Consider the following 13,890-nt stretch of genomic DNA (forward strand, 5'->3'; position numbering starts at 1 on the left):
AAAAAAAAATATATGTTTATTCAGAGAAAGTACGTTTTTGTGTCTGATTTCGTAACTTAATTAATAGTTAGCACTAACTAATTAGCATATTTGAGGTCATCCCCAGAAACCATTAAGATTGACACTTAGTTCGTGAAAATCCGATCATTAGAACAAAAGTTATTCAGGGTGATTCGTTTTTTTTTTTTTTTTTTGCGGACTGTACATATACATGTTGTGGACGAACTCTGATTATGTGGCCCCCTTGACAACGATGTATCTGGACTTCGCGATGCTCTGTTCATTTATTTTAAACAATCTCATGACAAGGCAGAGTCAGTTATGTACATAATGTCGCTCGACGCGCGAACAGTATAGGCTTCGTATTCTGAGTTTTATATACGATTCACGTGGTTAAGGATTCACTTTATAGTGAGATTAAAGGTAAATAAATTAATTACTTTTGTTTCTATTTATATGTAGTTTTTATGATTTTTATTTTATTTTTAGACCTAAGTACTCACTTAAATGAATAATTATAGCCAAAAGAAAGTAAAAAGACAGACAATTCCACTGTTTAATGTATAACTTGAAAACTTCTCCATGTATATGTACAATGAAGAATTAAATCTTTTTACAATTTCTTTAGGTCTAATTTAATTATTTAATTTAATTTAAAGCATTCTCTCATCTATTTCATAAATCATTGATGTATTTTCTAAGTCCGACTTTTTTCATGTGGTCCCTATCCACTACATAAAAAATTTTTTTAGGTAGTATATCGTACAAAGTTGTTAATTATATGTAAGAATTGATAAAAGTTTCGAATATTTTTTTGTGCGATTTATTTTATGCGGTCCCTATCCACTGCACAAAAACAGGTTTTACTGTATAGTTAGATACAAAGGTGGTTTAAAATAAACTTTTTTGAGCTGAAAATAAAAAAATATGATTGGAAAAATGAAATAAGAAGGGATTTAAAAAAAACCTTTTGTACAAGGAAAAAGGCTTTTTTTTTTCAACCCTGCTATAAAATTAATAGATTAAAATTTCAACTACAAAGAAATACATATGAAAAACAACATAATAAGTAAACCAGAAAAAGAACAAAAATTGTGATACTTACCTCACCTAATACTCTAAACAATGAACGCTTACCACAGCCATTAGGTCCAAATACGAGAATATTCATTGAAGATTTAACCTAGTAAAAAGAGTAAATCATTTGAATATTTTATTCTAAATAAAATAAATTAATACATCTTTAATTTAACCCTCAAGTATTCAATTATTTATTGCATAGCAAAAAATATTGCCCCTAAGTAGATAGATATTCTTGCAATAATCATTCCCGGATTCAGATTTGGCACAAAAGGATTAACAGAAAGTCATCTTGATCAACAGTTAGATAAAATATTAAATTAATCTTATACTGTTAAATAATTGATTACTTAACAAATTTTTTTTCTTTTAATGAGCAAGGAACAACAATAAATAAACATTGGATTATAACACTAATTGTCTTAAATTTTATAAAAACTGTCCCTTGAGACAGATTTTGGAACTAGAGTGTTAACAATAAGTCATCTAATTCAACCATTTCACAAAATCTTAACTAAAGCCTCTAGTGCTTTCTAATTGTTTATTTAAAAAAAAAACGCACTAATCATTTTTTAAATTTTATAAAATTCGTCTCAAGTCTCAGATTTTTTGGTACTAGAGGGTTGACAATAAGGCATCTTTATTATTAGGTACACAACATGAAAAACTATCCACAAAAGAGTTAATACACACCTCAAATAAAAAGCTCCTCGATTAAAACATCTCCATTCGGTGTAACTAAAGGCACACGATCAAACCTTAAAGAAGACAAAACTATTTTACAATGATAATTATAATAGAAATCTTCATGTAAACATCTTAAATATACTCTTTCTAAACGAGTAAATTAAGATTATTCTTTTTCCTACTGAACATTAAACCATCGAACAAGGATCAATGAATATGGACCAGCTCTTTTCTCATTATTGACTATAAAATTATTTTATTAAAATAAAAAATACAAAAAAGTAAAAAGATATTTTAACTTCCACTTATCCCTTGATGGTGATATGTTTGATTATTTAAGGAGTGGATGGTTTCATGGCATGCAAAATGAGTGTTTAGATATGAGTAGTAAATAAAATTAAAAAGTGGCTCACTTGATTATGTTGTTTTTATTAATAATTCTGCCTGATTCAGGGATAAATCGAGGTTTTTTTTTACAGCTGTTTGAAGAGAGACATCTGCAATTCAAAAACAAAGTATAAAGTTATCCAAAGTAAATTATTTGGTTAGATCAAATAGCCACTAAATTATTGTCAACAATTTAAGTGAATTATGCATAAATAAAGTAATGTCTTAATCATGCATAATAAGATTAACTCTGAACCAATTAATTGATTTTGTATAGCTATTTTAAGTCTCAAAATAGTTGTACAAGATAGTTGTACATTAAAAATAAAATAGTTGTACAATAAAAATAAAAATAATTTCTTTCATTCTGTTTCACAAGCAAACACTTGTGTTAGAATATTTATTTAAACCTCAGAAAGATTGATATTAAATATTGAATATTATTCAAGTATTTGTACAATGTTTTACAATTAATGAATTATTTAAAACTTTTATTAAATTTAAAAGAAAATTTTAAGCAAAAAAAATACTATAATATTATTTGTTTTAATGCACTGAAATAGACCTAATTTCTTCTAAAACTCTATTTCACTTTATTTCAGTAAAAAAAATAGAAGAGAAATTACCAGCAGCTTTGGAATGTTCTGTCACCATTGTTCTAACATATAAACCTTGACTCAAATCTTTGAGAACAGTCATAAGTTGCGTAATACGAGCTGTGAATCCTGCTAGTCTAGTCAATTCACGTCCAGACAAAACTAAACGGCCAATAGCTTCAGCTAATTTAACCAGCATTCTGCCACTTCTGTAATATGACTAAAATGTATTTTTAATAATTATTTCTTTATCAATAAACAGCCACAGACTTACTGCATACCTCACACAATAATTCATAATTTAAACAAAAGTAGTAATTACTGCATTTATAAAATTTTAGGTACAACACTTACCAACTGGAAAGTAAATGTTACTTTGCAATCTAGCAATAATAAATAATCAAATGTATAGACAATATTGTTTAATACTGGAACAAATAGAAGAATCATATATTAGGTTGGAGTGCATGGAATGCCAGATTTTTTAGTGAATATATAAAATTGCATATCTTTATTTGAAAAGTTACAAATCAAAATATTCTCCATTTGCTTCAATAGAATACACTTTTACCAAGACATGATTGCATAAATGCCTGTTGTGAAAAAATTCTGATTTTTTGAATCAATAAACTCTAATATGAAATTCTTTAGGCTCTTAATTTTCATACTTTCTAACCCTTAAAAACTGTTCTAAATTTTAAAAACAAATATATATGTGTATATATATATCAAGGGTCTGTTTAGAAGAAATTTGGGTCTGTTAACGGCCCCTTCACAAAATATCTTTTCATAAAAACGGATCCTTCACAAAATAATTTATCTTTTAATTGGACCCTTCCCAAATTTGTTTATCTTCATTATTGTTTTGTTAATCGAATAAACCCTTCTCGGGGGTAATTCTCCAAATGTAGCATTTTAAGAAAATATTTCGACTTTTACAAACATCGCGTGCACATTCTTATTGAAATTAAATCATAATTTTTTTTGTAAATAAATAATTGATCAATTTATATTTATTCATAAAATTAATTAATAGAATACTATGTAAATATAAATTAATTTCTGACAATTTTTTAAATAAAATATTATAAATTTCAGAATTGTTTAAGTTAACTTAATGCGTAACACATTAAAAGTGATACATTACTAAGTTGTGTTACTTAAAATATGTCAATTGAAATTGTATGTTGCATCTCTAATTTAGTAGCAGCAATTGTTGTGCAGAATCTTGTATCTATTTACAATTTAAAAACCTCTTGAAAAGGTTTTTAGCAATTTTTGCAATAACAGGACCCTATTTGCACAAATTCACAAAAGCAGGACCTTTCACAAAATGTCTGAACAAACCTGATATATATATTATATATACAGTGAAACCTCCTGTTATGGACACTCCTGCAAAACGAACGCCTCTCAATACAGACATATTTTTAATTCCCCGGGAATCTTCTATGAATAAACCATTACGTACATTCTCCGCAAAGCGGACACTCCCGTAAACGGACGCGGACAGTCATTTTGATCCTGTAACGTTGTTTTTCATCTCTACAAACCGGACACTACTTTTTCTAAATAAATTGCAAGATAAAAAAATTCAACTTTTCACCATTTTTAAAGCATGTAAATAAAACTTTTTGCCTTATCTATAACTAAAAATATTGTTAAGCTATTTCACCACCGAAAAATCAATCTTTCTCCTGTCACCTTGCCTTATCTTTGTAAAGAAAGCAGAGAAAATGGTACTGCACTCCTGAAATAATTCTGACATCGGCATCTTTTGATCTTTTCATCTGGGCCACACAGGTTATGAGACCCCTCAAGTTGAAATGATTTCTCTCAATGCTTCTTCCCCATTGAAAATTTCTTTAATTTTCTTATCAATTTGAAGACTGTATTTAACACAACTGGGGTAAAAAAAAGAGAACAGAAGTATAATCTTTGAGGTGTTTATATAAATGAAACATTTATTCAGACACTTGATAGCTGCTCAATTGTGAATAATCATCTCCATAGGTCCTCATGACTTACAGGTATGCATTACTTTTTCTGTGAATCATGGGAGGTTTATTTTCCAAGAAGGTATTAACCATGTTCCCTATCAAATGATAAGAAGGTGTAAGGGGATGTGAACCTAATAATTGAAACGGACTGAGGACAGTACGCTTCTATTTAGTATCATACGTCTAACTTGAGTATCTATGCTAATAGGAAAATTATATTTATTTATCTGTAGCTACATCCAGAATTATGTATTTATATCAAACTTCTTTATATATTCTTTTTTATCTTTCTTATAGATTAAATAAATATTCTTGTAGATATTTACAGTATCCTTGTAGATATTATTTAATTATTTCTACATCTTTGAGAATATTCTAAAAACAATTTACGGTGTTAAATTTCGTTATAAGGGTACCCTTCCCGTAAACGGACAACTCTCATAAACGGACAAATCTTTTGGTCCCATGAATGTCCGCTTAACGGAGGTTTCACTGTATATCCATATTTGAGTTGCAAAATAAGAATTTCCATAATAGAGCTTACAAATCAGAGTTTCTGTTAAGATCAGAATTTCTTTCAGACAGACAGCTCATTCAAAATTAACATTTCATTGGGAAAAGTGCATGGAAGCAAATTCATAAAATTAAAATATCTGATATTTCACATACACTATCCTTATATACCTTTAAACTATTTGCTCTTTATTAAAAAAAAAATGAATAAAATAAATGCTATAAGTGAATTATTTATTTTCATAAGTAAAAAGTAAATGAGTGAGAAACCAATAACTCAAAATGCTGCTGAAAGCAGCAATATTTTAACTGCCAACAGATATGGTGGTTAAAAACGACTTTAATACCAACATTTAAAAACATAACTGCCCAACTAATAGATCTTACATACATATGTCTGAATTATTGACTTTTCATAGTGGGAAAAGCAATTTTTTTTTTTAAAAACAAGATTTATATATAGAACATAAATCATGTTACTGCTAATAATAGTTTTCCTCTGAGGTTTGCAGCTATGAAGTGACAGCTATGCAGTATCAATGTAACACAGTAAGTCTTTAAAGGTGGGTCAACAGGCTTTTTCTGGATTAAGTAGCAATCATGAGAAGTTATCATGGTTTTCCTCACATTGTAACTTGAATACCAGTTGATTCTATCTCAATGCTTGATCCAGAATTTCCCTTATCTTTTGTGTTGGATTCAAAATTACAAGGCTACAAAGTTAAATATTAAGAGACATAAATTCAAAATTTGGGTTGGCTGTTCAGTTCCAGTTATAAAATAAAATTACATTGTACTTCTAATAATTTTAGGAATGCTTCAAAATCATTTTTATTATTAATTCCCTATAGAGGTTTATTATAAATTATAAAAAATGGCAAATATAGCAACAAACTATACAATAAAAAATAAGACAAAAAATAAATAAGCTTAAAAAATTTAAAAATTCATAATTGTAAATTAAAGGCTTATTAATCAAACTCATTGTGATATTACTGCAAAATTTAACAAAATTAACGAAAATAAAGCAATGTTTCAAAAAATATTGAAGAGAAATTATATTAATTTGCCCATGAAGTTTTTGGAAAACAAATAATAAAATTAATACAATAAGAAATTAATACAATTCTTACCTCAACTCTGTCACCATGAGAAAGTGAATCTTTTCTAGAAGTTATAAAGGGTCTACTTATCAATAGATAACCAACAATTGTGGCCCAATCTAAAGTAAGCCAATTAAAAAAAAAAATATTTGTACAAAATATTAGGATGCACAAAGTTATTATAAACATTACTTATTAGTAATTACATGAGTTAAGTAGATTTATCACACTATAAAATAAATAGTCAGTGTTGACATTTGATATTTATTGCATGTGACAAAAATTTTTGACGTAAATTAAATTTTTCAGCAGATAAAATAAGTATGAACAATATCAAATTTTAAAAGATAATAAAAACTACATTATTTGCTAATTATCCCATTGTTAATAGTATTAGGATTGGGGGTTCTTTTCATTGGGGGTTTAAATTTAACAAATTGAATCCTAAATTTTATATAGAAATAAAAACATATATTGACTACCTTAAAAATTATTTTTATTTGAAAAAAAAATACAAACCTCTAAAAATTAATCAAAAGAAATTTTTATTTTTAATTAAAATGAACATTTAAAAATAAAACATTCCATCAATATCAGAATATAAATCTATTATAACACATTACTATATATATCATGCTAGAAGCTTTATCCAAACAAAGAAGAATTATTACACTTTGTCTAATGCTTTTTATCCACTTATTTGATTAAATAATTAGAGAAAATATATCTAGAAATTAAAAATTACAAATACAGAAAAATATATATAAAAATAAAAATGCAAAAAAATATTGAGACTCAAAAATTGTCCATAACTAAGAAAAAAAAACTATATTTGCAACCAAATACTAAAAATATAAATACTTAATATTATTAATTTGTATCTTTCAAATAATATGAGTTTTATTGAAATTTCGCTCCTTAAACAGATCAGCTAAAATAAATATTTGAAGGTAATTGTTTAGTTCAGAAAGATTTTTGCACTCATATAAAAATCATTAAAATCAATGAATAATTAAAAAAAAAAATTTAAACTCAGTGAATAATTTAAAATTTTTCTTTCATATTTCATGAGTTCCAAAATAAGGCAGCATTGAAGTAACTTTGTAAAGTAAAAATAATAATAAATAAAATTAGATCACAAACTCGTTTTATTTTTCTATAAGTGTAGATCTCCTTTAATACCATTTTCCTAATTAGCACAGAAAAAGCTGGCTTAAAATGGATAAAACTTAATCAACCGTCAACAGCTGTTACAAAGTTTTAACAGATATCAAAATACCACATAATTCACTAAATGTTTCAAATATTTCATGAGATGACAGAAACATCAAAGAACAGTATTAACAAAGAATTTGAAAAAGAAGTTCAATTAAATAATCATTAAAACACATTTAAAACAATGATTGAATAACTTATTGAATATTTTTAAAGCTAAAATACAGACATATACATTTTCAACAAACTTAAATATATATAAAAGTTTTTAACCACAATAAAATAATTAATAATTTTAAAACAAGTGAGTGGTAAATTGTAAAACAAATTTAATTTTAACTTACAGCGAGTAACAATATTATCAATGTATCCCATTGAAAAATTGAAATGATGAGACATTCTCAGGGGATTAATCTAAAATAAAGAAAATAAGAATTTATGTTACAAAATACTATTATATGACTTTTTATACATCAATAATATAAATACAAGAAACTTACCAGTCTTTGAAATGCTTGTAGAAAGGTAACTTTTTCTTTACCATGACCTTGATAAAATGCTATTTCTTCACTTTAATAAAAAGATATGCAAAATATAAAGATAAATGTATACATGAATTGTTAGCAATTACTAATAAATATTATTGATATAGATATAAAATATAACGAAAAAAACTTGTATTAAGTTTAAAATGAAATATTTTGATTGCAACATACTGAAAACTTATTTAGAAAGATTTTATATTTCATTAGAGTTTAAGTAAGTAGAGTTAAGTTTTGCAGGGATGTGATTCTTCCGCGGATCCGCTGATTTCCGCTTTTTTCAGATTTTTCCATATCTTCCGCTCTTTTTTCATAAATTTCCGCGCGGAAAAAATTTTTATGCAGTAAATGATATTTTGTTGAAAATTTTTTTCTTCCGCGGAGCGAAAGTATTGAAGCCCCCAATAAACCTTTCTTCGCATGTCAATCTGCTGGCTGGGGTAAAAGTGGTTGACCTTGGTAAAACAATGCCGTCTCCTTCTCCATCACTCTCTTATCTCTTCAGGGATGAAAGACTTTTTAAAATTTCCGACCATGTTCCAAAAACTTTTGGGGAGTCGAACGAACGCGGATTTGCGACGAACTCCCCTCCCCCCTGCAGTAGCATCCTGAGAAAATGATCTTCAGAAGAAAATGGGTAGAATTTCGGTAGAATGGGTAGAAAAAGTCCTAAGCAGTTTCGTTTCGGAAGCTGATATTTGATTTCTTTTGATTGGCTGATTTACAGAATTTTAAATATTAGGAACTGGGCCAGAATCTGCTAAAATTGCGATTCTTATTTAGACGATTTTTATGTAAATCATCGATTTTCGTATTTAACTGATTTAAAAGTTACTTGTTGAGATTCGTTTTTACACGATTTAAAAATCATGACTCGCAATTCCCATTCACGCAATTTAAAAATTCAATATCGCGATTTGTATTTAAGCGTTTTTATAACCCAATATCGCGATTTGTATTTAAACGTTTTTGAAACCCAATATCGCGATTCATATTCCCGCTAGTTTAAAGTGCTATGTCGCGATTCGTTATCACTCGGTTGTAATATCAAACATCGATTTTCGTATTTATACGCGGTTTAAACATTACTCGTTGCGATAAGTATTCACGGACTCTAAAAATTATGCATCGTGATTCTTATTTACGCGATTTAAAAATTCAATACCGCGATTTGTATTTTCTTGCTTTTAAAATTCAATATCGTGATTCGTATTCACGTGATTTTAAAATTCAATATCGTGATTCTTATTCACGCTATTTTAAAATTGAACATCGCGATTCTTATTCACGCGATTTTGAAATCAAACATTGTGGTTCTTATTCACGCGATTTTAAAATCCAACATCGCGATTCTTATTCAAGCGATTTTAAAATCCAACATCGCGATTCTTATTCACCCTATTTTAAAATCGAACATCGCGATTCTTATTCACGCAATCTTAAAATCCAACATCGCGATTTTAAAATCCGATATCGCCTTATTCACGCGATTTTAAAATCCGGCATCGCGATTCTTTTTCACGCGATTTTAAAATCAAGCATCGCGATTCTTATTCACGCGATTTTGAAATCCAACATCGCGATTCTTAATCTAAGGCCTCTAAAAATTGTGTGAGAAATGAACTTTCTTGTCCTATCAACACTGATGATCAAAAGTCTGCAAAACGCAGTCTACAGATCAGTCATGTTAATAAAAGACCATCGAAAAAACAAAGAACTGATGAGAAAGTCCATAAAGGTCCTTTGACCATTAAAGAAATGTTTTTTAAAATGATGTGATACATAAAATCGTGCTTATGCATAATTACTCAAAGTTATCTAAATTATTAAGAAAAATTTATTTCAATCAAGATATTATTTAAGAACATAATTACCATTTATTTATATTTATTTGAACAGATAATAATGTAATCATTATCAGATTGGCTATTGAATTCATATAATTTTTTCTTTTGCACGTTTAATGCTACAGTTATAAACTTCCTCTTTTTTGTGTTTTTGTCAATCACATCCCTGGTTTTGAAAGCTTTTGAAAATCAGACTTTATCAGAGTATAATTTAAAATATTTTTAAATAAATTTCAAAATTTTCAAAGTTAAAAAATTGCATATGTCAATTATTCTAGAATTGACAATTCTCCTTCTAGTTTCTGCTCAGTCATCGTCAGTCTACCAATCGGCCTTCTAAGTCTACAATAAGACAAAAGATAGAAAATGTTATGTTAAAAATTTTCAAAAACAAGTGGCTTGATTACTAATAAAGAAACAGTAATACTTTTAACAAAACAATAATTACATGGTATTTTAAAAACGAGTAAATACGAATCGCAACCTAGGATTTTAAAAACGCGTAAATATAAATCGCAATATTGGATTTTTAAACCTCGAAAATAAGAATTGCAATGTACGATATTGAAATTGCATGAATAAAAATCGCAATGCATAACTTTTAAATCAGGTAAATACGAAAATCGATTTTGATATTAAAATGCAGCGATGTCTGAATTACAAAAATACGAGCTATCTGGCGGGTGGTTAAAAATGAGTATTTATTTTCTGCACGTAAAAGCGGAGAAAATAGCTAAAATAATTAAAAATATGGAAGGGTTGGCAGCTACGTAGTCTGAATTTTCTGTTTATTAGTGAAAATCAGAAATAAATGTAATTATTTTATTTCAATGGTTGAATTTTCAGAAAAAGTGGAATATTTATAAAAAAAAAACTAAAACTTCTAGGAGTTTTTGATAAAAAGACTGAAATTCGAGGAACAAAAGCGAAAATCTGCTAAAAATCTCATCCCTGTCAATACATAAAAAAGTAGATAGGTTATTTCTTATTTAACTAAAAAGGTAAACAAACATAAATAAAACAGAAAAAAGGTTATTTTACTAAAATAAGAAATTTCTGGAATTATATTAAATCAATTATATAAAGCTGAGGCAGTAAGAAATTATATTAAATCAATTATATAAAGCTGAGGCAGTAAGTGCATCAAATACATCAGAGTTTTCCCTTTGAAATATGCATAGTTAAAACACTTAAGAATCAGCATTAGTTTGGAAATTATTATAGGATGATCTATTATTTTTCATCGACTATACATATTAAATGTATCAATAAAATGGATAGGAACAATCAGCTAAGTTAAGTAAATGTTTTACATACAGAATTTTTAAAAAAATAAGGAGAAAGGCAAAAATAATTTATTTCGTATTTTCATAAGGCACTAACACTTCAATTTAAAATAAAAGTTATCTTTATACTTTTATAGCATAAGAAGTTTCAGTAAACTTTAAAAATTCATATTTGAAAGATAAAAAAATTGAATAATATTTATGAATTAGATATGGATATTGATGACATTTTTAGCTATAGAAAAAAGTTATTTTTAAAAAATAATTTAAAACTTTTAAATGATAAAATTTCTTTAGGTTTAATGGCTAAGATGTAGCCTAAACTATGTTTAAATAAAAGTTATCTTTATACATTTATGCACATATCTTTATACATTTATGGTATAAAAAATTTCAGTAAACTTTAGAAATACATGATTGAAAGATAAAAACTTTGAAAAATGATCATTAGTTGGATATGAATAATGGTAAATTTTTTTGATAATGCAAAAAAGTTATTTTTAAAAGTTATTTTAAAACTTTTAAATGGAAAATTTTTTTTAGGTTTATTGGTTAAGAGTCAGATGTGGCAATAAATTACGCTACACTAAAAAAACAGTTGTGATATTATGTATTCAAAGCAATAAAAACAAATGGCGCTACAATCAATTTCTCAAAAAAAAATAATAATAAAATAAAAATAATAATATGCAAGAATTTTTTTTTATTGAGGTATTTTAGAAATCCATCCCTAAGTAAAAATTAAAGCAACAATACTTAAATGCAATCATAACTTCTACAGAAATTGTTGATATGATTGGTTAAAATAACTTTAGTGGTTTTAAAAATAACATCCAAAGTAAAGTGAAAATATAAACTTAAGTCAAAAATCACAAAAATTTCAAAATATTTAATTACTTTTTAAATACTACTTCTGGAATGTCAGGTTCGTATTTAATTTAAAATTATGAATTTATTAGGAAAAAAAAATTCAAAAGTTCATTCTAATTAATTAGCATTTTAAATAAACTTGGTTTAAAATGGCTTGATAATAAGCTTTAATTAGCTTGAAACTTTGCATGAATATTAAATAGAAAATCTGAAAAGTATCTAGAAAACCTTATTTAATACAAATTAGAAAAGTCATAGGACTTTACATCATTTTGAATTTTTTTAAATGGATTTCATGCCTAACAATAAAACAGTTCTTATTTGGAAAAAAAAAATTTCTTAAAAATTAAGTAAAAAAGGAGTGGAAAACCAGTTTATAAGGAAGGAGGAAGTTTAAACCTTTATAACTACTGACAAGAAAGTGACAGATATTTAAAAAGGTAAGGTTAGAGAGTAAGAATTTTAGCATCATAATGTCACTATGTAATTTTCTTTTAAAGAAAGTATTTAAGTAGAAGAAGTCCAGTAAAAAAAAAAGTATAATTTGATCATTAGTTCAAAAAATATTCTGAGTGAAAATTTATATTTTGTATGGTTTACATAAAAAAAAAAAACAATTTATAAGAATTATAAGTCTTACTAAATTTACCTTGTGAGAACAAGACCAGCTAGTATTAAATAAGCAATCATCAGAGAAGGACCCTAAAACAAATTTGTATACATAATGTCAACTTTATATGATTTAAAAAGATAAAAATTTCATAAGATGTATTGAAAATAATCTAAGAGCTGACAGGAATCAAATTATTATATTTCTTTTCGTAATATAAATTCTTTTTATATTGTGGCTGCATAAATAAGTTACCTCGAAAACATTTACTGCCAATAACAGGAAAATTCAAATTAGTTCAATAAGAAAGTATTTGATAAGTTACAATAATAAATTTGCTCTTTAAGTGGAAATATTATCAAAAAGGTTTCTAAAATTAAATATTAATGTTTCAATAATTTTCTAGGTTATTTAATATAGGTGAATATTTTGTAAAATAAAAGTAACTCTTACTACTATGTATTAAAAAAAAAATTTCTTAAAAAAAACTAATAAACTATGAATTTAAAATACACTTTAACAGTGGGAAAAATATTTCAATGAGATAAATACATTATACAAATATATATATATATATATATATTATTACTAAATTCTTAAAAGTTACCTCAGCCCCAATGTCTGAAGACAATCTTTGAACGAAGATTATAATGTCAAGAAGAGGCTAGAAATAAACAATTGAATTAGAAAAAAGAAGAGGGAAAAAAACAAACATCAAACCTGAAATAAAAACTTACTTTGCTTATATTTGAATACAACTCAACAACAGAATTGCAAAATTTATCAACATTCTGAGTCAAAAGCTGATCAGGATTGGCTATCCTATTGTCAATGTAACTCATTTTGTAATAAGTGATGCCGCTGAAAGAAACTATGATACACAGATAGCTCATTTGCTCAAAAAATAGCACAAAACTATTATTTTTCAAGAAATATTAAAGTTATAAGTTCAAAAAAAAAATTATTAAAGATATATCAACATATTTTTATTTTCTGAAATCCCTATAACAATATTAAACACTATGCCACAGGCAGATTCCGTGAGTTTCTTGTGCAGCATCCAGCTCTTGTATTAATTAATATTTAATTATATAGATTACTACAATTTGAAAATTAATAGCATTAAATAATATGTTGTCATCCATGGAGCATAA

The 13,890-nt window shown here is 26.5% G+C and overlaps 1 protein-coding gene across 1 annotated transcript; it reads right to left on the minus strand.

Moving 5' to 3' along the window:
* Positions 1 to 176: 176 nt before the first annotated feature.
* LOC107450346 (ATP-binding cassette sub-family D member 3-like) lies at positions 177 to 13,578 on the minus strand. Its single transcript, XM_071184667.1, has 10 exons — positions 13,474 to 13,578; positions 13,344 to 13,400; positions 12,776 to 12,828; positions 8,082 to 8,151; positions 7,926 to 7,995; positions 6,397 to 6,485; positions 2,781 to 2,970; positions 2,181 to 2,264; positions 1,774 to 1,838; positions 177 to 1,183 (listed from the first exon to the last, which is right to left on the minus strand). The coding sequence occupies exons 1-8, from the start codon at positions 13,576 to 13,578 to the stop codon at positions 2,185 to 2,187; spliced, it is 714 nt and encodes a 237-aa protein (XP_071040768.1). The 3' UTR covers positions 177 to 1,183; positions 1,774 to 1,838; positions 2,181 to 2,184.
* Positions 13,579 to 13,890: the final 312 nt, after the last annotated feature.

The sequence above is a fragment of the Parasteatoda tepidariorum genome, chromosome 1 (genome assembly GCF_043381705.1).
Source record: "Parasteatoda tepidariorum isolate YZ-2023 chromosome 1, CAS_Ptep_4.0, whole genome shotgun sequence".
NCBI lineage: Eukaryota > Metazoa > Arthropoda > Arachnida > Araneae > Theridiidae > Parasteatoda > Parasteatoda tepidariorum.